The sequence below is a fragment of the Mytilus edulis genome, chromosome 10 (genome assembly GCF_963676685.1).
Source record: "Mytilus edulis chromosome 10, xbMytEdul2.2, whole genome shotgun sequence".
NCBI lineage: Eukaryota > Metazoa > Mollusca > Bivalvia > Mytilida > Mytilidae > Mytilus > Mytilus edulis.
Genome location: NC_092353.1, coordinates 4,520,073 through 4,546,814, shown reverse-complemented (window position 1 = coordinate 4,546,814; position 26,742 = coordinate 4,520,073). Strand labels below are relative to the sequence as shown.

Below are 26,742 nucleotides of genomic sequence, written 5' to 3'. Positions count from 1 at the left end.
GATCTGGCTTGTATTTACAGTACTGATTTACCTAAAGTTCATTTCCTTACTTATCTCTGATAAGAAAAGCCGGAGAAATTATGGACTGATATGTTGATTATAGGTATGACAAATAATATTTATCTAAAATCGAAAGAATTGTTTAGATACAGGAACTTTTATATCAGTCTTAACTTCTTAAATCAAATTATAGAAATAACAATAATTATGTTAATGACTTTCCATATTTCAGACAAAGATAAACTAAATGTATATAAAATTTAGCATGTAAGAACACCTTTAGATTTCTTGAAGACATATTAGTACGTCAATGATAGCTAAATATTTGACAAGCTAGAACATCAGAATATTTATAATCATACATACGGGATAGGTATGTCATCCCAAATACATGACTAACCTGGCTATAAAAAGATGTGGTATGATTACCAAGGTGACAGCTCTCCAACAGAGACCAAATGGGTAGAGGTAAACAACTACAGGTCCGTACGGCCTTTAACAATAATTTAAACGCATATCACATAGTCAACTATGAAAGGCCCCAAAATTACAAACACAAAACAATTCAAACGAGAAATTTACGACCTGCAAATTTATGTACAAAACAAAAATTGAAAAACAATATGATATACAGCATCAAACGACAGCCATTGAACTATATACTCATGAGTTGGAGCAGGCACATACATAATAAGGCGGTGCTAAACATGTGTGAAGGTGCCAACCCTCCCCAATTTGCAAACATATCAATACATATTTTAATGTATTTCAATTATGTAAATCCATGGAATACCCTTGAAAATAAAAACGATAATATAATTGCATTCGTTTTTCAGTTACTTTGCTGTTGATAAGTGTGGTCAATTCTGAGTTGTGCTCAGACGTCGACAACATACTGTGTAATTTGTTACTCCACAGGGTACCAGATACTTGTACCGACTCATGTCTGTCTAGGTTCTGTAAACGATCATGTGGGAACTGTGGTATGTATTATATATACCAAAGACTGGTGCTGGGTCTCTAGATCTTATGTAAATCCAATGATTTGTCTTACATGAATCTGTCTGAGACATAGTTTATGTTGTGTCAAAAAATGTTGACATTTAAGGCCGTGTTCACACCAAACGCCGTGTACAGTAAACATGTTTACATTGGGTTTAATGTAATGTACACTAGTTTCACATTAAATTTGTTCTCATCTATACACCTTGTTTAGTTACCTGTACCACAGTGTGGGAACGGAACTGTACGGTGTTTTAATGTTTTGGTCATTGGGGCTCCGACATTCGAGAGCATTTTCAGCTACGGAGAAGGTAAGTGTTTTATATAATTACTATCTCTGGGCTCACTTTTAATGCATATGAGAAAGGTATTGCATCTGTCAATAATATTTAAATATTCCAGGGGTCAGAAAATATTCTAGAGGCAAGAAAACAGGGAAAAAATGGAATAAAAGTAAGAGCTCCGACCCAAATTATGCAAATGATTGTCTTCATTCAGCTGAAAATCTGACTTTAAAAGGTTTTTTTAACAAAATTTTAAGTTGGTGTAATAAGAATTATTATATATTTTTCATCATATTCAACTTCACCATGTTTACACTAGCAAATAGTTCTAAATCTTTGAAAACAGAAGTCACTAAATATTTTCACTGTACGGTCGCTTGTCGGTAAACAACATTCGACTGTATTATCACTTGGAGCAGTTCTGTAATGTCGCTTGGGAGCAGAGTAATGATTTTGGCTACAGTATTCATGAGAAACCTCGATTTTAGTACAAATGTATATAGAAAAAGGAAATTTACAAATCAAATATCTTTAAAAAAAAAACCTCAGATTATATTTTATAACCATTGGGATATTTTTAAATCTGATAAACTTCTTTATATATTTATATTAATATCATTCGCTGTCGTGTTCCTATAAATTATTGAATTCACTCCAAAGTAAGTAGTAATCGAGACGTCCTTATCATTTACATTCACAGAATTGTGCAATGACGCACACGTAAGATCTATATTATTATTAACAAACTAGCTGACAAATACAAACACACGATACATTTTTGAATTTGTTTGTTTATTAATGGAGAAAACATAAAATGAACTTATTTGTTAAAACTTCGTGTTTCAATCCTGCAATATATAGCGCGGTTTGTTCGACTTGCTATGGCATTGTTAATTCTTTTTTTAAAACGATTTTATGATGATACAAAGCATGTAAAAGCACCAATCAATTTGGAGTTCCATTTTTCATATAATAAGATACATAGACTTGTTCCAAAATTTATCAATAAAAAGTAAACATACAACCCATCGTTATGTAGACAAACAATACCCCTCCCTTATTAACTTTAAACATGGTATTTTATTTCGATCCCAATAATTTTGCGATTGCTTCCTACTGAGGGTGAAATCAAGCGCTGGAGATATAAAAATCCAGAGCCGTTAATGTTAAGTCCAGCGCTGCAGATTTCAAATCCATCCACTGCTAAAGATTTAAAATCAAGCAATTGAGATACAAAGTCGTGCGCTGTGTAGATATAAAGTCGACCACTGGATTTGTTACATCCCGAGCGCTTGAGCTGAAATGTTAAGATGTGGACTTTAGATCTTCCGCGCTGGACTTTAAATCTATGATTCTGTACGACCTCTTTTCACTAAAAATCTTAAGTGTTACATGCATCTTACATGCAAGTCTAAAATATTCCTTAACAATTCAACTAAACATTTTTGTGGTAAGATCATTAATTCTACACTTAAGACTTTTTGTGAAAAGGGGTACTTTAAGATTTATGACGCTTGTCTTCAAAACCACAACCTTTTTTTTGTATAAGATAAATATTATAAATGCATCTCTTAATTATTAAGATCTAAATCAAATAAAATTGAAAACCCTAATTTTTTTAAGTTTAAAGAGCGAGTATGTCTCTTTCTCCTTTTCGGCGCTTTATATTAGTATATATAATGTATTAGCGTTAAGCGCTAGATATATATATATATATATATATATATATATCAGTATTGTGCTTTACATATACAGCGCTTGAATATGACATTGACAGCGGCAAACTTCACATTTCCACCGTTATGGTCTTCAACAATGAACAAACGTTTAACATGTAAACAGGAGTGCATAGTGCACCTAATTTACCTAGATGACAATCAAGATTATTGAAACTTTAAAGATGGATTTTATATCATAATTTCAATCTTCTTGAAACGCAAAACATCATACCTACATATTTTATTTCACAACACAAAACCATGCAAGGAAAATAAAGTTTCGTTTCTTTCAAATTTAAGAAATTGACCATGGATGAATCTTTCGAAATAGAAGGAATTGATGAATCGCTTGTAACGATTGAAGTGGAGACAGAAAATCAAAATGAGTTTAAATGCAACGTTTGTCAGTTTTCAAGCAACTACAAAAGAAACTTGACACGCCACATGGATAGTTAACATCCATCTCCTGGACATGAAATAACACCAAAAACACAACTTTGCAGCATTTGTGGGAAATGTACAAAACTACTTACGGACTCTCACTACATGTAAAAACAATACACGAGAAGGTGTTTAGATATCAGTGTTACGTTTGCCAAAAGGGGTTTGCTACCCTTTGGAACTACAAGGGTCACCTTGCATCTCATGATACTGCACTTAAGGAAAGGTGCAGTATTTGTAATGCAACATACCAATACAAGAAATCTTTACTTCAACATCACAATACCTGCCATAGAAGCAAAGAGGAGAAAACCACCTATGAGTGTTCTGTGTGCCAACTAGTTGTGTCATCAAAATCCTCCCTAACAGATCTAGAACACACCAAAGCCATCCATAATGATTTACGATCTGGTACTGCAAAGTTAATTGCTGAATCTTCGGGATTCAAATGTCTCTGGATATCTTGACCTTGATTTTTCATGCCACACATAAATCTCAGAAACCTTCCCTTAAAAAGTTTGAGGCCTATTCGCCAAAACTGTTTCACCTCCGGGGAATAACGCATTTTATGAGAGTCGTCCAACGAATACCACGAAACAACATCCTTAAATAACAAGAATGCAATATATTTTAGAGGCAGTTTATTCCCGTCCAGAAGCCTATTGAACTTCACGTAAGAGTCCATTTCCCCTTCATTCTTAAGGGTTTGGATAACTGCCGGTAAAAGTTCATACAACTCCGGTGAATTATCAGTATCTAAAAAATGTTCTCCATGCGTTTCCATAACGTTTTCTTCCTGTTCATCCTGCAAATCAGATTGTGGTATTGGTAAATCTTGTATTTGGTTGAAAAGAAATTTCTGTTTCTAAAGGTAGTTCCATTTTAGACTTTTTATTTTCTTGAAGTGCAAAAATGGATCATTTTCCTCGGGAAGTCTCTGGAAAAGTTTTAAGGCATATCATGCCCTAGACAAATAAATTTCAAATATGTTTAATGTTTTAGAAAAATAGAAACTTACCAGGATTTTGCAGTGCACTTTTTTTCGTTCCTCCAGGAAATGCCAAAATAAACTAAGTTTGGAAACAGGTTTGAGAACTTCCCCACAGATAATAATTGAAGTGAGCTGTATTGATTGACAGGGACAATAGATGGACAATAGATACCTGACAATAATTGGTGTGTGACGGGATTGCTTCCCTTAGAACATTTTGTAGATACTTAGTCAGCCGTAAGCGGTTGAGCTAAGGAAGTACTTCTTTAGCTCAGTCGGTTAGCGCGCTGCCTTGTAACACAGAGGTCCCGGGTTCGAGTCCCGGTGGAGACAAGTAATTTTGTAATGAAATTCGTGCTCTCCGGTTACATTGGCGCCCAACTAAAAAACCCACGGTAGTTAGAGAGGAATTCTAGCTAGGGTATGTTTGTGTGAGAGTCATAATGGTATGATGACTCTTGAGGTGGGGGGAGTGTGACGGGATTGCTTCCCTTAGAACATTTTGTAGATACTTAGTCAGCCGTAAGCGGTTGAGCTAAGGAAGTACTTCTTTAGCTCAGTCGGTTAGCGCGCTGCCTTGTAACACAGAGGTCCCGGGTTCGAGTCCCGGTGGAGACAAGTAATTTTGTAATGAAATTCGTGCTCTCCGGTTACATTGGCGCCCAACTAAAAAACCCACGGTAGTTAGAGAGGAATTCTAGCTAGGGTATGTTTGTGTGAGAGTCATAATGGTATGATGACTCTTGAGGTGGGGGGAGTGTGACGGGATTGCTTCCCTTAGAACATTTTGTAGATACTTAGTCAGCCGTAAGCGGTTGAGCTAAGGAAGTACTTCTTTAGCTCAGTCGGTTAGCGCGCTGCCTTGTAACACAGAGGTCCCGGGTTCGAGTCCCGGTGGAGACAAGTAATTTTGTAATGAAATTCGAGCTCTCCGGTTACAGGTGATTTAAACTGTGTACCTGAGAGGACCATATCAAGGGAAATTTTCGTTTAAAACATTTACAATTTAGTATTACAGCACAACCCATGTACAGTTTACATATAATCATAACCCCAATTTCTTTATTAAATGACAGATGTAGGACTTTTTGATGAACTGATTGATTGGTGGTATTTAACATCACTGCAAGCACTCTTTGTTTAATCTCGATGGTGGGTGTTTATTGGTGTAAAAGCTGGCGTTCCAGAATACATGTAGAACCACCGGATCTGGGCAGGAAAATTATCAAACAAAGTCGATTGTGACGCGCTGGTTCGAACTAAACAACTGTTTTCCTCTACTTATACCGCGAGACCACGACAGTTTGTATGATGTGCAAACAAATAACTAAAAATACTTATAAAATTTATTTGTATTTTTCTTCTTGTAGGTTTTTGTTTACTATTGTTTTTCTGTTTACCAGTATGATAGTCCTAGTATGTACTATGCATTATGACTTTTTCAATATTCAATATGTACATGTACTTTATAACAATACTTTGACGATTATAATATATTTGTCTGTTTTCTTTTAAAGCCCTGAAATGTTATGATTGTACTGATATCAATGATCCGGGTAACTGTACCAGCTTTAAGACATGTTCCAGTAATGATGAGGTAATTAGTCACGTGTTATCTTCTAACATCAGATAAGATGCTGTTTCTTTTATCTCTTCGTTGTGATTAAAAAGAAAAGGAAATCAATGAGACATCACCCCAACAATAAAACAACGTTATGACTTTATGTTATGTTAAGCAGGATAGTAAAATAGAGAATCTTACTTAAATATGTTTTTTTTTTTATTTTATTTACTTATTTATATGACTCGTGATGCATTCCTTTTAAGAAAAACAATGCTTTACCACTAGTAATTTTTGTTGTTTGGTGTGAGCCTAGGCTACGTGTTGAAGACCGTACATTGACTTTTAATGGTTTTCTTTTATAATTGTGACTTGGATGGAGAGTTGTCTCATTGGCACTCATACCTGATCTTCCTATATCGATTAAACCAGTTAAAATACATGATTTTTGTTTATTTCGAGAAAAAAATTCGACACCAATGAAGTATGCTTACATGTATCTATGAGCACCTTGATATTTTGAATGACACAAAACATTTTCAACGTTCAAGTTAAAACTGAATCTGCTATTGAAATTATGAGATGTCTTTTATTTTCGTAGCTTAGTTAGTGGTTAACCTTTTGGTAGTAAGACCAAAAAAATCATTGGGTGTTTTAATTTTATGAAATTTTAACTTAAGAGGGAAAAAGAGATGTTTGTTCATGCACATTACTAGTTTGACTCAACTACACAGTCGCGCTTCCTAAACCATGTTTTTGGTTTATCTTTGTGTGTATGTTTATTCTATTTCGGAGGGTGTATGTGATAGTCTTGTTATCTGTTCTTTGGTCGGGTTTTGTTCACGGAGAACAGAAAATGTGAATGAGTATTTCCTTTTGTACAATCTTTTAAAGATTTGTTATAAAACAGTTTTTCTCATGTTTCTCATTATATTTATAATGTACAATAAAACTTAAAATTATATTACAGTACTGTTTCAGTGCCCAGTCATTTACTAACGATTTACATCAGGCTTTTCGTCTCGGTTGCAGTACTAAAGATGTAAGTGTTACTATCATTTCCAATTATGTCAATTATTTGGTAAGAATAGAATAATACACAAAAGAAAAGAAAATATTGATATGGCGGAAGAATATATCAAGAACGTTTTGCACGAAAGGAGTAGGTTCAGTAAGAACCCTTTTTGGCCCCAAAATATAGCAGTTTTACAAAAGTATGAAAATGTAATCTTTTAGCTATTTACTGGAAAGTAGAATGCTTCTGCTACATAAATATGGGCTCTTATTGACAAAACAATGCACATATATCGGGTACTAGCATCATTAAGTCATGCTAAATTACTGAAATCTTCACAATTTGAGCATTTTAGTTAAATTTTAAACGGTTTCCGTCTAAAATGGAAGTGGCCGCATTCGTGTTCATTCATAATATTAAAATGTAAGTTGTATTTGATGATAATACATAACATATATAAAGGTTGAGGATGAACACAGATGCGGCCACTTTCATTTTTGACAAAAATCATTCGAAAAAGGACGTTTTTTTGCATATTTGATAGATTTTTCATATTTAAGCTTGAATCGGAGCGTTTTTAATTACTAAATCAATTAAAATTCTTTACAAAAACTAATTTAAATAGACACTTAAGTGTTTAAAAAGTGTCCAACATCTTTCGTTCGATGAATTTGAAATTTGAGGCCAAAATCGGCCCTGACCGGACCTACTCCTTTGAATGCCTACTCAAATCCAATATATAAGACAATCGAATTATTACAGGAGAGTATCCAATATGCACTTGCACTGCACTATTATTAGAGTAGTAGAATACATAGAGAATAATACATGGCAAAATCCGTATCATATGTCGTATCATCCCGAGACATCAATATCAGCCCAAGGGCCTTTAGGCCCGAGGGATGATATTGGTCGAGGGTGATACGGCATGTGATACGGATTTTGCCATGTATTATACGCTTTATCATATATTTCAACAGAAGAGTATAATATTATATGAGATGTTTTCTAATCCATAGCTGCACTGGGTTACCTTCAGTTCTGCTTTTGTCTTGTTTCAAAGCCTTTAAAAAAATAACTGCTCAATTATTTATAGGAAGCACCTGGGTTACCTTATAATCTGTTGTTTTAAAAATATTTTTGTTTTATAATGGTATTTATTTGAGTGTTTTGTAATTTTTATAGTTGCATTTAGTGTTCCAAAAAATATGTTGTGAAAACTTGATGTTCGTAACGTCACATACAATATGAAAACTTGACGTTCGTGACGTTACATACCAATTAATGACGTCATTCAAAAAATTGACCTATTTTGAGGAAATTTGTTCTTAAACAAAAAAAAACAAAAAAAACTGACTTTATGTAAAAAAAAAAAAAAAAAAGAAAAAAAAAAAAAGGTATGCGATACGGGTTTCACCATGCGATACGGGGTATGCGATACGGGTTTAGCTATGCGATACGGGGTATGTGATACAGGGAAGGGGATACAGACTGGAAAAACGCACCTTTATTAGATATACAAAATAGCTGTATTTTGTACTAAATATTATTAGTTACATAGTGTGCTAGTGACCTAATACGGTATATATGGGGTCAGTAAATTCCATATGGGGTGAGAGCGAAGCTCGAATCCCCATATGGAATTTACTGACCCCATATATACCGTATTACGTCACTAGCACACTATGTAACGAATTTATCTTACCGACTATCTTAACGTGTGAAATTAAGACTAGTGATTCTCAAAACAAGCAAGTCTTCAATACTGTTAGCGCTAGGAAAATACTTCCATTAATCCTACAAAAACAGATGCCAACAATAACGACTTGTAAGGTTTAAATGTGTAAATGTGTTTTATGAATTTGTTTCAATCTGAATCATCAATTTCTTCGTCTGTTGGAACTTTTAAGATTTTTTCTCAGTACCGTTTTGTTTTTTACAAAGGGACATAACACCATTACTAACCGTGTATTAAATAAGCCCCGCCCCCTTCTTACCTAATAAGGAATATAAAGGGACGTAACTCCACTACTAACCGTGTATGAGATAAACCCCGCCTCCCTACTAACCTAATATCAAATATACACGGTTTGCACGCGGACGCTTTTAACCAATCATATTCCTGGAAATGTATAGGAGGTAAGATAAATGATAAAATGATATACAAATGGATGAAAATTACATATTCGCGTAACTATCTTATACAAATATTAATATAAAACATAACAAAATTAATAACTGATTTGTATCACTACAATATAATATAGGGTTATTGCATAAATATTGGGGAATATTGTCCCGAGTAGAATTTTATATTGCACGAGCTTGCGATATATGTTCTACGAGGGACACTATTCCCCAATATTCATGCAATAGCCCTTTTATTGTTTAGCAATATAATATAAGAAAGTAAAAATTAGTTTAAACTAAGATTTTGTCGATGATGACGTCATGAATTTTAAAGGTTTATTGCACTAGTGGAATATTGGAATTTATTGCACGCTAACTTTTGGTTATTTCTGTGGGAAACATTTATATTGCTATGCAATAATAATTATTACAGTGAGGTTGAATTCCCTGTCATTTATTCATTATCCACGCACAAACTTGTCTCAGTAAAACATATATCTATGTATAGAGATGTGATTGGTTTTCTTAGACAAGTGCTTGTGACCATTCACGAGAACTTGCGGTCATTTGATTTTCAGTACTTTAGTACTATGATTGGATTAGTTATCTATAGAATTATATCTATAATACTAAAATTACGAGGTCCAATTTGTCAGCCGTCATCGGGTAAAAACGACAAATCAAAGAATTCAACTCTATATATAACTAATATAGGACAATGGTGTAGATTATTAGTTACATAGTGTGTTAGTGACCTAATATGATATATACAGGGTCAGTAAATTCCATATGGGGTGAGAGCGAAGCTCGAACCCCATATGGAATTTACTTACCCTGTATATATCATATTAGGTCACTAGCACACTATGTAACGAATTTATCTTACCGACTATCTTTATGTGTTGAATTTAGACTAAAGTTGTCTTATTTGCTTTCATAACACATCTCCTTATTTCTGTATTAAAGTGTTCAGGTGTTCAATTTTAAGAACCTACTTCAATTGATATGCACTAAAAAAAAACTAATGTAAACGATAGATATTTATAAAAAACAACCTTGATATAACAATATTAAAAAGAACTTTCAATATTTGAAATAATCAAACAGTGCCTAAGTCGCAAATTCACAACTAACCTAATATTGAAATAAGCCCCGCCTCCCTACTAACCTAATATTGAATATACACGGTCTCCACGAGGTCGCTTTTAACCAATCATATTCCTAGAAATGTATAGGAGGTAAGATAATAAAAATTACATCACTCCAGACCCTTTTGTTTTCAGCATAATTAATATTGCCGAAAATTAACAAGTTCCGGGTCGAATCCGATACCGATACAAATAGTATATTCAGCTATTACCTTATCTGTACGTTCCGCATTTGACAGGCGGTGTATTTAGGATTTTGCTATATACACGGGCCATAATCAAAGGACTGACACTACTAAATTCAATCATTGTCAAATTGTTCCCTATTGTAGTTTTATTCAGCAATCAGCAAGACTTTCTAAGATAACTTATATAGGACAATGCTGTTGACTAAAAAATACTCCATTCCTGGATAGCCAGGACCTTTTGTTTTCCAAATAATTGTTATTTCCAATAACTGATAAGTTCCAGGTCGACGGGTTCAAACAGAAAGATTTGAAAGCAGAGAAAACTGTGTATCTTATAATCGACATGACTTATCAGATGACAATACCAATTACTAAAATAAGGCATAGTTATATACTTTAATTCAGTCACGGACCCGCGATATCACGGGTGTGTACTTGTCGTATTTAATACTGCAGTCCCACTAGGCAACGATTGCACTACCGTCTGTGATAAAAATGCAAATTTTGATGATCATAGTACGATCGTGTAGATCGCAGTAAGGTCGTATCACGGTCGCAGTAAGGTTTTCAACATCTGATGAGCGTGGCCAAATTTTAACATGTTCAAAACAATCGTTGTGCGGTCGTGGCAAAATCAAATTGTAGTAGAAGAGCAGTGAGAGCACACTAAGGTCGTAGTAATATCGCAAAGGTCGCTGTACCATCGTGACGAGAACGTAGCGAAAGCGTGATTCTATTCGGAGAGACTGCGATACGATCTCGCAGCGACGTTAATACGACCTCTCTACGACCACCACGTTCTCACCACGACCCGTCTACGCTACCGATACGACTATATCACGCTGTTCACGACAATAGTACGATTCTAGCACGTTTTTACCGTCCTCACCACGCTCTTCTTACGACCTGACTATGTTCATACTACGACCTTCATTCTCATTGTCATTTTCACATAAAACATATTGAATCTCTTCAGGTTTTGTTTGTCTGTATGCAATTAGGACTACTTTTCCATTTTCTCTAACGGCTCAACCATTCTTCTCGTTTTTATATAGATTAGACCGTTGTTTTTCCCGTTTGAATGGTTTTACACTAGTAATTTGTGGGGCCCTTTATAGTTTGCTGTTTGATGTGAGCGAAGGCTCCGTGTTGAAGGCCGTACCTTGTCCTATAATGGTTTACTTTTATGTGTTACTTAGATGGAGATTTGTCTCATTGGCACTCGTACCACATATTCCTATATATTTTGCCACATCTGTCATCTCTGCTATCGTTCACTAAAATATCGTCATTTGAGCTTTATGGACCAGCAATATGTTGTAATTTAGGTTGGATTGGTCGGTCAGACATCTCTGCTTGATCAGGATTCGTTATTATCAGAGTTCTCTCTGGCTCTAAATCAACCCCTTCCACCACGCCCACGTGTTTTTGTAGATTGTGGTGGCATGACAGTATTGTTTCCGATAAATCTACATATTAATCAGAAATAGAAGGAATGGGCTGTATTGATATGGAACACGTATTGACGTTATTGCTAAGAACGTAGTAAGATCGCGGTTTGAACGTAGTATAATCGTGGTAAGAACGTGCTATAATCGCAGTAGAAGCGTGAACATATCGTGTTGCATTCGGATAAATCGTTGTATGGTCGTAGTAAGAACGTGATGATCGTAGAAAAATCCTGATTAGCGTAGTAAAGTCGCAGAATAAGCGCGGTGAGAACGTGGTATAATCGTAGCAGAATCGTTGTAAAAGCGTAATGAGGACGTAGTAGCATCGTGAAAGCAACGAAAATTTTGCGATTGTGGTCTAGTGGGACTGGGGCTGTGTTAAGAAGAGCTATAATTTGTTATAATAGATATACTAGTAATTGACGTTAAATCCTAAGCAGGTAAACACTCAATGTAAACAAACTAGAGACCTGTAAGTCAGTGATTGTAAACAAACTAGAGACCTGTAAGTCAGTGATTGTAAACAAACTAGAGACCTGTAAGTCAGTGATTGTAAACAAACTACCTGTAAGTCAGTGATTGTAAACAAACTAGAGACATGTAAGTCAGTGATTGTAAACAAACAAGAGACCTGTAAGTCAGTGATTGTAAACAAACAAGAGACCTGTAGGTCAGTGATTGTAAACAAACTAAAGACCTGTAGGTCAGTGATTGTAAACAAACTAGAGACCTGTAAGTCAGTGATTGTAAACACACAAGACACCTGTAAGTCAGTGATTGTAAACAAACTAGAGACCTGTAAGTCAGTGATTGTAAACAAACTAGAGACCTGTAAGTCAGTGATTGTAAACAAACAAGAGACCTGTAAGTCAGTGATTGTAAACAAACTAGAGACCTGTAAGTCAGTGATTGTAAACAAACAAGAGACCTGTAAGTCAGTGATTGTAAACAAACTAGAGACCTGTAAGTCAGTGATTGTAAACAAACAAGAGACCTGTAAGTCAGTGATTGTAAACAAACAAGAGACATGTAAGTCAGTGATTGTAAACAAACTAGAGACATGTACGTCAGTGATTGTAAACAAACTAGAGACCTGTAAGTCAGTGATTGTAAACAAACTAGAGACCTGTAAGTCAGTGATTGTAAACAAACTAGAGACCTGTAAGTCAGTGATTGTAAACAAACAAGAGACCTGTAAGTCAGTGATTGTAAACAAACAAGAGACCTGTAAGTCAGTGATTGTAAACAAACTAGAGACCTGTAAGTCAGTGATTGTAAACAAACAAGAGACCTGTAAGTCAGTGATTGTAAACAAACTAGAGACCTGTAGGTCAGTGATTGTAAACAAACAAGAGACCTGTAAGTCAGTGATTGTAAACAAACTAGAGACCTGTAAGTCAGTGATTGTAAACAAACAAGAGACCTGTAAGTCAGTGATTCTAAACAAAATAGAGACCTGTAAGTCAGTGATTGTAAACAAACAAGAGACCTGTAAGTCAGTGATTGTAAACAAACTAGAGACCTGTAGGTCAGTGATTGTAAACAAACTAGAGACCTGTAAGTCAGTGATTGTAAACAAACTAGAGACCTGTAAGTCAGTGATTGTAAACAAACTAGAGACCTGTAAGTCAGTGATTGTAAACAAACTAGAGACCTGTAAGTCAGTGATTGTAAACACACAAGAGACCTGTAAGTCAGTGATTGTAAACACACTAGAGACCTGTAAGTCAGTGATTGTAAACACACAAGAGACCTGTAAGTCAGTGATTGTAAACAAACTAGAGACCTGTAAGTCAGTGATTGTAAACAAACTAGAGACCTGTAAGTCAGTGATTGTAAACAAACAAGAGACCTGTAAGTCAGTGATTGTAAACAAACTAGAGACCTGTAAGTCAGTGATTGTAAACAAACTAGAGACCTGTAAGTCAGTGATTGTAAACAAACAAGAGACCTGTAAGTCAGTGATTGTAAACAAACTAGAGACCTGTAAGTCAGTGATTGTAAACAAACAAGAGACCTGTAAGTCAGTGATTGTAAACAAACTAGAGACCTGTAGGTCAGTGATTGTAAACAAACTAGAGACATGTAAGTCAGTGATTGTAAACAAACTAGAGACCTGTAAGTCAGTGATTGTAAACAAACTAGAGACCTGTAAGTCAGTGATTGTAAACAAACTAGAGACCTGTAAGTCAGTGATTGTAAACAAACAAGAGACCTGTAAGTCAGTGATTGTAAACAAACTAGAGACCTGTAAGTCAGTGATTGTAAACAAACAAGAGACCTGTAAGTCAGTGATTCTAAACAAACTAGAGACCTGTAAGTCAGTGATTGTAAACAAACAAGAGACCTGTAAGTCAGTGATTGTAAACAAACTAGAGACCTGTAGGTCAGTGATTGTAAACAAACTAGAGACCTGTAAGTCAGTGATTGTAAACAAACTAGAGACCTGTAAGTCAGTGATTGTAAACAAACTAGAGACCTGTAGTGATGGTCGTTGGTTGTTATTTGGTATATAATTATTTTGGTCGTTTATTGATTAGTCACAAAAAGGGCCGTTGATTGTTTTCGTATGAATTGTTTCACATTTAGAATCGATGGAGCCTTTATTTGCGTAGTATACGGGGTGTTGCTGATTGTTGAAAACCTCCGGTGCTGTGTTATTGCTTTTAAAATCTACGTCATTTAAAATAATTGGATATTTACCACGTTGTCATTCATACTTCCAATCAAGTATAAGAAACCATATAGACGACATATTAAGTTTTTTTCTTATTTTTGTCGTGAATAATGAATAAACATATAGCATATTCTTTTAGACTTGTGAACAGTTTGCCAGTTCGCAAGACAAGAGAGTAAATTTTGATGCAGGTTGTTGTAACCATGATAAATGTAACAACAAACAACCATCTTTATTAAATTCGACGCCATTACCAACACCTAACCCAATAGGTATGTACATAGGTTAACGCATAACGACAAGTACCAAACTCTAACCCGATCAGTTCATATATATACCCCCACCAGAGTAAGTACAAAGACTGAAATATAAATAATTAGAAATAAAAAAAAATAGTTAACAGAGCAATAAATCAAGCTAGAGGTACAAGATATAGACTGGATAAGGAAAACACAATTTCAGGACAATTTCAGTATAACAACAGATTCAAAATGTCCAACATTTTTATAAATATTAATAATTTCAAAACTGCAAAACTGTTTCCTGATGAAGATAAATGAAAAAAGCGCATTTACAACGTGTTATTTCATTTTCAGACTTAGTCGATACCTCTGCTGACATATCCAAGTAAAACAAACAGACTAATGTCAGATGCTAAAAACAACCATCTGGGAATTAAAACAAATACTCATAATCTACACATGTACAAAAGCACATTTTTGTAACTATAATGTAAAGACATAAGTTAAACTAAGTATATAATTATATGACAGCTAATTCATATTATTGTCAAATTAATGATAACATGAAGTTAATGATATTAAATGTCTTCTATCAAGTCTCAATAACTTATTCATTATTTATATAAAACAGTGCCTACTTCCGGTAGTGACTTCTGCGTCAACACAGACGAAGACACGTGTCAAAGATTTGCTCTGCTGTACCCTAATCCATGTCAGTACGACTGCGTCAAAGCATTGTGTCCCCACATGTGTCAGCAATGTTGTAAGTAATGTAGTTATATATATTTATGCCAATATCAAACATTGTCAAGCACTATGCCCGCATGAGTAACAACTTATATGAATGATTTTTTCAGCAACTCATATATTTCAGTACGAATGCTCCAAAAGACGAAGAGGTTGAGTGTGTCAAGAATGCTGAAAATTACATATTTATATGTTTCAATATGGCTACATATTTTGAGGATTGACCTTATTGACCAGAACTAAGGATTTTTTTATGAAGGCTTTAGTGAGTATAACGACGGACGAGGAACGAAGATCCATTATTATGGCCAATTTATGGGCATTATGTTTTCTGGTTTGTGCGTTCGTCCGTCTGTCTGTCCCGCTTCAGATTAAAGTTTTTGGTCGAGGTAGTTTTTGATTAAGTTGAGTCCAATCAACTTGAAACTTAGTACACATGTTTCCTGTGATATGATCTTTCTAATTGTAATGCTAAATTAGAGATTTTCTCCCATTTTCACGGTCCACTGAACATAGAAAATGATAGTGCGGATGGGGCATCCGTGTACTGGCGACACATTGTTTTTTTTTTTTTTTTTTTTTATCTATAAACAGGTTTTTAGTCAGCGCCCGTAAGATAAAGGTCACGAAATAAATTGTCAAGATATCAATTGAGTTTTTCTTTAGTTTATTTATAATTGTGTCCAAATATCAAAGAAAGTCGTAAAACTGATACACACGGATAAACAAGGATAAACAAAATATAAATAGGTTCAAAGTTTATGTTTACATTCCTATATTTATATCTATGTTTATTCTTTTAGTCTATTGTCTTAACTGCGATGGAATTTCAAACCCAAATCAATGTCAGCAGATAACCGTCTGTGGTAATGGAACAGTAAGTATACAATACCTCATTGTAATAAGGGCATATGACTCATTGTAATAAGGGCATATGACGATATCGGCTGCAGACGTCACGTCACATTGCCTTACGTCGTAACTAAAATCCTCTCCCCTTTCATGAATGAGACCTACCGACTATTATCGGATTTGTTATAACATAAGCAATACGACGGATGGAGCAGGATCTGCTTATCCTTCCGGAGCATCAGATATCACCATTAATATTTGGTAGGGTTCGTGTTGCATATTCTTTAGTTTTCTACGTTGTATCATGCGTTCTATTATTTGTTTGTTTGTCTTCTGTCATTTTTAGACAGGCGTTGTCAGTTTATTTTCGATTTATGAGTTTGACTGTCCCTCTGGTATCTTTCCTCCTTCTTTTACATAACTCAACTCATTACACTTCATTAGTACACATTTAAATTAATCTAAATAAATAAATAGTTGAAGGTTCAACAACCAAGCTTTAAAACGTTCATTTCAAATATTGTATTTTTTCTAATTTTTAATGACTAGAAAAACAAAGGGTTATGGGGTATCCATAAATGACATTTATTGTATAGCAATATAATATTTCCCACAGAACGTAACCAAAAGTTAGCGTGCAATAAATTCTAATATTGCACTAGTGCAATAAATCTTCAAAATTCATGACGTCATTAACGACAAAATCTTAGTTTAAACCAATTTTTACTTTCAAATATTATATTGCTATACAATAAAAGGGTTATTGCATGAATATTGGGGAATATTGTCCCTCGTAGAACATATATTGCACTCGCAAGCTCGTGCAATATAAAATTCTACTCGGGACAATATTCCCCAATATTCATGCAATAACCCTATAATATTATGTATATGTTATAGTGATTTTGTATAATCAGGGATTATGTGGAATCCCTAAAATTTTCAGGGATTATGTATAATCACTGGTTAGTTTAGGGATTATATATAATCACTAAAACTTTCAGGGATTATGTATAATCACTAGAAAAAACGTCAGGGATTATATGTAGAATAACTGAAATGATACTAAAATATATAACATATTGAAATATCTTAAGTTAACCTTAATATATCATAATAATAACCTTAATATTGTAAAACGTTAGGCATAATTTATTAATATGAAAGACACAAAAATATTGAAATGTTATACACAAAATAATCAAATGATAAGCACAATATGATTAAATGATAAGCAAAATATATATGGAATAATTGATGTTTTGTTTTTAATACTGACTTTATCAGTAATAATATCAAGCGGGTCCTTTTTGATATTGACTGTACATATTAATAATACCAAGCGAGCCCACACGGGCGGGTTGATGAAGTCAGTATGAAAATATTAAATTGCATAATGATTATTCTTTTTATCATATTGTTTTAGTAATTGTTTTTAGGTTGAGAATATGAAATAATTTAAAATGAAATTGTCATTAAAACTATTTTTATGGGTACAGTTGTTTTGATAAATGTTAATGTTATGTATAATATTTTAATATTAAACATTTTATTTACAAACTAAATTTGGATGGCATTGACTATTACACATTTGCCCTGATTTTCTACAGGCATATCTATCAAATTCACATTTGTTTTTACCACGATATCAACATTAAAAAAACCTTGTCCTCCACATCAAATAAGATAAAAATTACGGCACGTCTCAGAGAAATAGAGTTTTCAGCACAAACATCTGAAGGTACAAATTGTACCAATGAAGGGTAATCAGCAACCTCAAACTGATTTCTTGTATTAAAGATCCGAGCAGGATTCCATGCTATATAGCAAGGCGATATTCTTTTTCAGCCTTTTCGTGAATATTGACCATTAGTTTTTTGGGATCTCCCTTTCCTGGAACCAAGGATTTGTATAGTAAGACTATACAAATCCTTGCTGGAACCACTTGTGTAATTGGTTTGAGATATCATCTTTGAAGCTTTTAATTATTGATAATCCCTGAAATCATATTAGGGAAGTTGTAGAATCTATAATACTAAAATTACGAGGTCCAATTTGTCAGCCGTCATCACGTAAAAACGACGAATCACAGAATTTAACTTTATATATAACTAATATAGTACAAAGGTGTAGATTAAAAATTACACCACTCTAGGCCCTTTTGTTTTCCACGTAATTAACATTGCCAATAATAAAGAAGTTCCGGGTCGAGTCCGCTACCGATACCAATAGTATATTCACCTGTTACCTATTACCTTATCTGTACGTTCCGCATCTGACAGGCGCACCACCAAACGTTGTATTCAGGATTAATATGCTATATACACGGGTCATAACCACAGGGTTGACATGCACTACTAAATTGTCAAATTGTTACCTATTGTAGTATTTTAATCAGTTAGACTTTCTAAGATAACAATACGAATACTAAAAATCTGGACTAAAAATAAGGCGTATAGGTACAGTTTTCAATTTGTTAGTGGGCATGACGTTAAACAGCGAGTCAAAGAATTCAACTTTACTTATAACTTATATAGGACAATGCTGTTGATTAAAAAATACTCCATTCCAGGACCTTTTGTTTTCCAAATAATTAATATTACCAATAATTGATAAGTTCCAGTTCGACGGGTTCAAACAGAAAGACTTGAAAGCAGAGAAAAACTGTGTATCTTATAATCGGCATGACTTTAACAGATGACAATACTAATACTAAAATAAGGCTTGCGCATAGTTATATACTTTAATTCAATCACGGACCCGTGATATCACGGGTGTGTTCTAGTAATAATTAAAATTATCAGTGATTATATAAAATCACTGGTCATTTTCAGGGAATCTATATAATCACTATATTTTTAGTGGTTCTACATAATCCCTGAAAAATCAGTGATTCTACATAATCCCTGATTATACAAATTCACTGTAACATATATACGTATATCTAACAACACATTAAAAGGAGATTACCTTAATTGTTTATATTAATCGTATGATATATCTTTTATTATTATATTGAATTTTATTCGTTAAAGGTTTGCTATGGATACGAGAAGCTAAATAATGATCTACAGATTGTTGTAGAATTAGGTTGTATGGATTCTCAGGTATATATATTTTATGAAATCGATCGCAAAATCATGTTATTAATAATGACGAAGCAGAGTTATAACCACTAATAGATAGTAGATATATGATGTGTACTTTTTAAACAATGACTTTTTTTTTAATTCAGTTGAACTGTAATATATCATACGATCTTTACATTAGGTATACTGGACGTCAACATTCGTGTACTTCCCCGTACATTTCTATTAAATATAACAACGCTTTTTGTGTAACCTCACGACACGCTAGAGTCGATATTGTTTAATGATGTAATTTAAGCCGATTTACCGTCGGTCAACGGATGTTCTTCTTCTATGAGATCGAGGTCGAAATTTGTTTATACAGAATTAATCCTAAAATTGCGATTCTATAACTGATCATATTCCAACGTTTCATTGAATTGCCGTTTTCGATATTTAAAACTCTACTAGTCCGGCAGCTACACGCGCGTTTCAGACGAATTGGGCAAATCCTGCTACAAGCAAGAAATTTGGCACCTTCCTCAACTATTACTCTTTGATTACAGATAGGGAGGCATTTAAACAAAATGTCTCACTACCGGTAAAATTCAAAATGGGGGACATCATACTTAAATCAGCCCAATATCGAAGGCTAGTATGTGAATAGGTGTTAATATCATGCTACTATCATAATATTCAGTACAAACATTTTTGTTACTACTTTTGGATGTATTATATAGATTAGATGTCTTACAAAACCCTTCTTCCGGTAAAATCCAACATGGCGGACATTGTTCTAAAATAAGCTTATTTTTTAGGGAGGGTAATTGAAGTGTGTTTTAACGTATTGCTACTAATATGAGGCAGGCATAACCTGTGAATGGGGACGAAGTCTGTATGTATTATTTTTTTACTTCAAACATGTTAATAAAGGATACGGAAATACCGTAACGTTCCCGATTTTGGTTCTGTTGTTAGGGATTTAGCTGTGACGTTCTTTAATTTATGACGTCATATTCAATGTAAACAAAAGAAACGCTTCCATCAGGTAACGTTTTTTTCAAATCAAACAATTATTAAAAATGAAACTGTATTGAGTTCCAATCTTATATTTTACTAGACTGATAAATATAATTTTTTTTCAAAGTCTCATGCAAACAAGACAGATTTCTGCGCAAATGCGGGGAAAACCGGAACAGGAACTAGATCTGAAAAAAAAGTTAACGATTTTGAGTTCATTAGTAGAATGAAAAATTCGGGAAATATTCCCGATTTTTTTTTTTTTTTTTTTTTTATTGATTTTTCTACCGTAATTGGGGACTTCGTCCCCATATCATTACATTGTGCAGGAACCTTTCTTCATGCTTCTCATGGATACAATGTATAAGACGTCTATCTTTAAAACCCTTACTTTAGGTAATATCCTAAAATGGCGGACATAGAAATATCAATTTATTATTTAAATATTCAACTTTTTCAACATGTAAGGAAAATGTTGTTTTTTGTGCTGGTCATTAAACTTTTGGCTTTAAGTTATTCCCAAAACCATTAATTCTATTCTGTTGTAAATGTTTAAATACAAAGTTGACACTTCCGGTAAAAAATATGGCGTACAGTCCTCAATCCATATCTTCGGTGTAGTGTGTCTTATGCAGCGAAACACGAACTAAAGGATGTACTTACGTGAGGTTAGGTGAAAAATAATAAATCAAGAATTTAAAATCGATACTCCTTTTTGAGATATTTGAGATTTAAAATATGGTGGGAAAAGGCTGACTCGGACTTTTACCTTATATTTGCATAGGTATTATTTTTGTCTCAAAACAGAAAAAAGAAAATCAAGAATCTTCTTAAATTTTGGTAAATGACCTTTTATGAGCTATTAAGTCAAATATGAAAAAATAAATGGGTGTTATCGGGTAAAATATTTTACATTGTATAGTATGGAAAAATACCAAGGAGTCCGAACATTTTACACACATTCCAAAACTCACCTAAGTACATCCAACGAGTCATGATTCGAACAGTCTTTTTTTTCACAAAGCCGTCGTACTATACTGATTATTTTAGTTGTTAAACAGTTCCTGCCTTAAAACATTCATTTGTTGAAAAGGGACGGATGAACGACATTCTTTCTATCAAGATATAGATAGATGTGGTGTGAGTGCCAATGAGACAACTCTCCATCCAAATAACAATTTATAAAAGTAAACCATTATAGGTCAATGTACGGCCTTCAACACGGAGCCTAGGAAGATGTGGTGTGAGTGCCATTGAGACAACTATCTATCCAAATAACAATTTATAAAAGTATACCATTATCGGTCAATGTACGGCCTTTAACACGGAGCCTAGGAAGGTGTGGTGTGAGTGCCAATGAGACAACTCTCCATCCAAATAACAATTTATAAAATTAAACCATTATAGGTCAATGTACGGCCTTCAACACGGAGCCTTGCATTGATATTATGACACAATAGAGACATTAATGTTTTCTCTATTTCCAAGATGCATGATGCGCATATTGTCTTCGTCATCCTTTCTTTGAGAATCTGTTTGCAAACAAAACAGTATTTATTGAGTAATTAAAACTCAATTAATGCCTGACATTGATTTATATAACTTTATGTCGATTTCTGTTTAAGCAATGTTCGATTTTGATGTCACCTGCGAATCACCCATTCAACCAGTTTGGAAGAAAACGAGACTTTGGTTTGATTGGTGGATGTTGTACTGGTGACCGCTGTAATCTTCATCCTAACGGGGTTCCAGTTGTAACTACAACACCTCTACCTACTACAGCGACTCCTACCACTACTGTTACAGTGCCTAATCATACAGTTCCTGTTAATAGTATGTATACTAACTATACTTTAATATTCAAGTGGCGCCTGCTTATAGATTATGTATTTCTCAGATGATTGCAGTTCCTGTCATAATTTCCTTGATAGATGATTGGTTCTTACATGGAAGCTTTTAAAACAAGGGTTCCAAGTTGTGGCAATAGCATGGAATCTTGCAACTAGTCAAAACTGGAAGGATCAAATGTCAACTTGGTTCCTTGATTTGTGAAAAATTACTGTTACTATTTAGTCTGTTTTGGTGATATCCATATGACGTGGCTCTGTACTTATATATCCCGTCATTTTGTTATTGTTCTATGTTAAAAATTTTGTATTCTTTTCTTTTATTTTTACTAATGTACATTGTCTATATGCTTTTTTGTTTCTTTGTTACATATGACGTGACACTACTCATACATCCTGCAATTGTGTTATTGTGCTAAAGTAAAAAAAATATTTCTTGTCTTTCATTTTTGTTAATGTGCTTTTTCTATGTTTCCATTTGTGTTTCTTTGATACATATTTGTTTGTCAGATTATAACACAGTGTTGACTGTTGTACTCCTATTTTTGGACATTTTTATCTATACACATGGAAAAAAAGTATTGCAACACCTTGATTTTTTAAAACTTGAAAAATCAGCCTCTTTTTTTTGATAAAATATAATAAAATATTTGTATGAAATTATTGAAACATAGTTTATGATAACATTGGCATTGAAACGAACAAAACATGTTTGAAAAAAAAATGATTTATTTAACCACAATTCTAATAACAAAATGAAGTGTTTTTTGTACAAAAAAATGCATTTTACAACTTTTACTGTAGTCGAACTTTAAAATGTCAGACATTTCAAAATTAATCTTCAGATGACTGTTCACATCATGGTTGATCGTTATACGCGAAAGAATTAGTAGTTTGTGCGCAGCTTCCATTCATCCATTCAAAAGGATAACCGCATCTAAATGTCTTCTGATTCCTGCCATAAATCGACTAACTTGTTGCTAAGGTAGCAGCAACCATTTCTGATGAAGAGCATTGTTTATTTCATGTTGTGTTTGAACTGGGGTGTCCTATCGCGCACTTTCCGCCCAATAGTTTCCCATATATGCTCGATATGGTTCAAATCCGGCCTACGATCGGGCCAAGGAAGATGAACCGAATTCCATTGGAACAATGGATTTTCCTCCACGATACTAATTTCCAACTTTGGCGAGCTCTGCACTACATTTGATACGGAAAACTGTGTGTCTGTTCGTAAGGAAAGGTCTCCGAAATGGTCTTATCGCACGATAACCAGTAGCGATGAGTCGATCTTGAACAGTTCTTGTTAAAAGGCTCCTGTATGCCCACCACTCTCTTTTTAGGATTGTATTGTATGCAATGGGTTTCCTTCTGCCCAACCTTCATTATGCTTGATTTTCCCTAGCAAACTGACTTCGTTATCTCGGAAGGTCTTTAACATCGTTTATTGCCTGATTTTTATTCTCAAAACGACTTATAGTGGAATGGTGATGACCAACAATACGTGCAATTGTTACAGCGACATCCCTACTTCTCTCATGCTGATAAACTGCCATCTTGCTGCAGTTAAGAGTTGTCGAGGACCCATTACAAGGTGTCAATCACATAACTTTAAAAACTTGGTTATTTGAAGTGTTGAAAACCATGAGGATAAAAACATCTGTTTTGCTGTTTACGGGTACAGTAGCTGCATGTGCAGATAAGAACTTACCGAGTGGATATTTATTGATTAAACTCAGGTGATACTTAAATAATGTTTAACTAGTTCTATTTTACCAAATTATATCACAAAAAAATAAAGAGTGTTTGTTTAATTTCAATTTCAATTTGGTGTTGCAATACTTTTTTCCATGTGTATATTACATCTATTATGTCTGCATGGCTTTTTTCACACACCGTTGACAATGTAATGGAATTTTATGCGACTGTGACACAAGTGAGAGGTTTATCTAGCTATATAACCAGGTCCTATCTTATTTTCAACATAAAAAATGCCAGCACCAAGTCATGAATATGACAGTTGTTGTCCGTTCATTTGATGTATTTGAGCGTTTGTTTTGCTATTTGATTAGGGACTTTCCGTTTTGAATTTCCTCGACGATCCGACGATATTTTTTGTTATTTTACTTGTTTCAGTATGAATCATATATTCCACTTGTCCACACTCTCCGCTACCTTGAATTTGAACTGTTTGTTTTAATACGATTGTTTTATTGCAGACTGTACGAGCTATGTCTATCGGGACTGTCCTCTTGGTTTTGTTCCACATGGACATTACTGTTACAACATAGGAAATCTAACATTAAACAAACAACAAGCTGAGGTATGCTAGTATCAAAAATGGTAAACTATCATATCAATAATTTAAATTTCCTGAATATAATATCATTTTTTTTCTGCTGGATCTGGTCCTTAACTTCAAAATTTTGATATAAAAAGGAAGATGTGGTATGATTGCCATTGAGACAACTCTTCACAAGAAACCAAAATGACGCTGAAGAACTAAATTAAACCAACTTTGCCTTTAATTTCATATCTTGTTCTTTATAAACAAATGTATGGAAGTGGTGAAAACGAAGCACCAATATATTTATGTTGCAATTACCCGTATCTGATAATATGAACAGATAATTGCTTGGATTAAATTATACTGTATCTACTGCTCTAGTGACATTGTGTGGCGTTATCTTTTTAATAACAATCAGCATCTATGATTTCAGGATTATTGCCATCAGAGATGTGCTAGTTTAGTCAAATTCTCGGATAAAACGGAGATCTTAGAAGTATTCTCATATTTCCAGCATAAAAATCATGGTGAGTGTGTTTCGTCTCCGGGGCGTTTGTATAGAGGATACATTTCATTAATTTTTTTCTCAATAAGCAGATAGTTTGCTCCTAAAATAGAAAAGGCAAAGTTAACTTATATGACTAATACAGGAGACTAGCAGACGTGATATCACATTCAATAAAGGCGAAAGCAATAATTCGGACATTCAAAACGATTACCAAAATTCATTTAATCATATTTGGATTCAATATATGGCACTGATTTGTTTATTACCGAACAGTTAATTTTAAAGAAGTTCCGTGAATCCTTATTCTATCTACATATGTGTAAATACATTAGTTTTTGAAAGAGGATTTCTATTACACACCTGCAATAATTTTTTTTTATTCTATGCACACAAATATCTTTATATAAATAAAATATCTTATTTATAGAGGCGTTCACGTCACTTACAAGAGATATAAAGCACCAGTATTGGTACTGGGAAAGCGACGATACTATAGTGTCCAGTCAGCTGTTAGAGAATGATTTCCAGTTAACACAGGACTCGTGTGCTGTTGCCTACATTACGTTTTCTGTTGGGATACATTCACATTCAGTCTATACCTATGGACTAAGTCCAGTATCGTGTGCACATAATGCAGTGCCAATGTGTTATATTCGGAGGTCTACATAGTGTCCTTTTAAGCTTGTGCCAATTCACTTGTTACCGTACTTACATTACTACTGTCTCTAAATTGAGATTGCATTTAATGTTTATTAGAATGTTATTAAATCTTTAAACTATATCGACTCCGAGGTCTTATTTTTTATGTCGAATTTGAACATAATGAACCGACGAATGTTGTGTGTTAAAATGGTAAATAAACTCATCATAGATACCAGGACTAAATTTTGTATATACGACAGACGCGAGTTTCGTCTAAAAAAGACTCATCAGTGACGCTCGAATCTAAAATAGTTAAATACATGTATGCCAAATAAAGTACGAAGGTGAAGAGCATTGAGGACCAAAATTCCTAAAAGTTTTGCAAAACGTGTGGGGATGATTTGGCAAGGTAGATTACCACGTTCATGACCTCATAAAGAATAACATATACTAGTACCCGAAAAAAAGTTCAAAGTTAACGATAATCAGAACACAAGTTCATAACACTAAAATATCCACAAGTATGTACCTGTAGTTTCATAATCGCCATTTTTTAGTTTTGCTGGAAAGAATTAAAAAAACTTTAGTTTGTAAAAATATTAAAAGAAATGTCAGCTTAGATTTTATAGTAATATTTACGTCCCATTGCCGATCAGAGGAGGTTGTGAATTTTGCTACTGAATGCCAGGGATTGCAAATGTGTATGTCCGAGTGTACGATTTTTCTGTGTTTAATCAACAACAAACTGTACTCTCATGTTTACAAACGTTATAGACTATATTTGACATAATAATAGACTGGCTGAGAATTTAGAATTGCACAATGAAAATTCAATATACACCCATATTTGAACCGGGCTTGATTTGCATTTCCACATTCGGCTAAAACATTCGACATAAGTATTATACCCTATTTATGTAGAC

At 34.0% G+C, this 26,742-nt stretch overlaps 1 protein-coding gene across 1 annotated transcript; it reads left to right on the top strand.

Annotated features, from left to right (window-relative positions):
- On the top strand, positions 1 to 25,956 carry LOC139493183 (uncharacterized). Its single transcript, XM_071281374.1, has 12 exons — positions 1 to 103; positions 837 to 983; positions 5,954 to 6,033; positions 6,968 to 7,039; positions 14,746 to 14,878; positions 15,480 to 15,611; positions 16,399 to 16,472; positions 19,483 to 19,554; positions 22,161 to 22,368; positions 24,602 to 24,705; positions 25,103 to 25,196; positions 25,605 to 25,956. The coding sequence occupies exons 1-12, from the start codon at positions 91 to 93 to the stop codon at positions 25,844 to 25,846; spliced, it is 1,371 nt and encodes a 456-aa protein (XP_071137475.1). The 5' UTR covers positions 1 to 90; the 3' UTR covers positions 25,847 to 25,956.
- The last annotated feature ends 786 nt before the right edge of the window (positions 25,957 to 26,742 follow it).

Bases quoted from the DNA above. Each gene is read 5' to 3' on its own strand.
- LOC139493183 (XM_071281374.1), top strand. The intron at 984-5,953 runs GTATGTATTATA...TTTCTTTTAAAG, and splicing joins ACGATCATGTGGGAACTGTG to CCCTGAAATGTTATGATTGT. The intron at 7,040-14,745 runs GTAAGTGTTACT...ATATTCTTTTAG, and splicing joins TCGGTTGCAGTACTAAAGAT to ACTTGTGAACAGTTTGCCAG.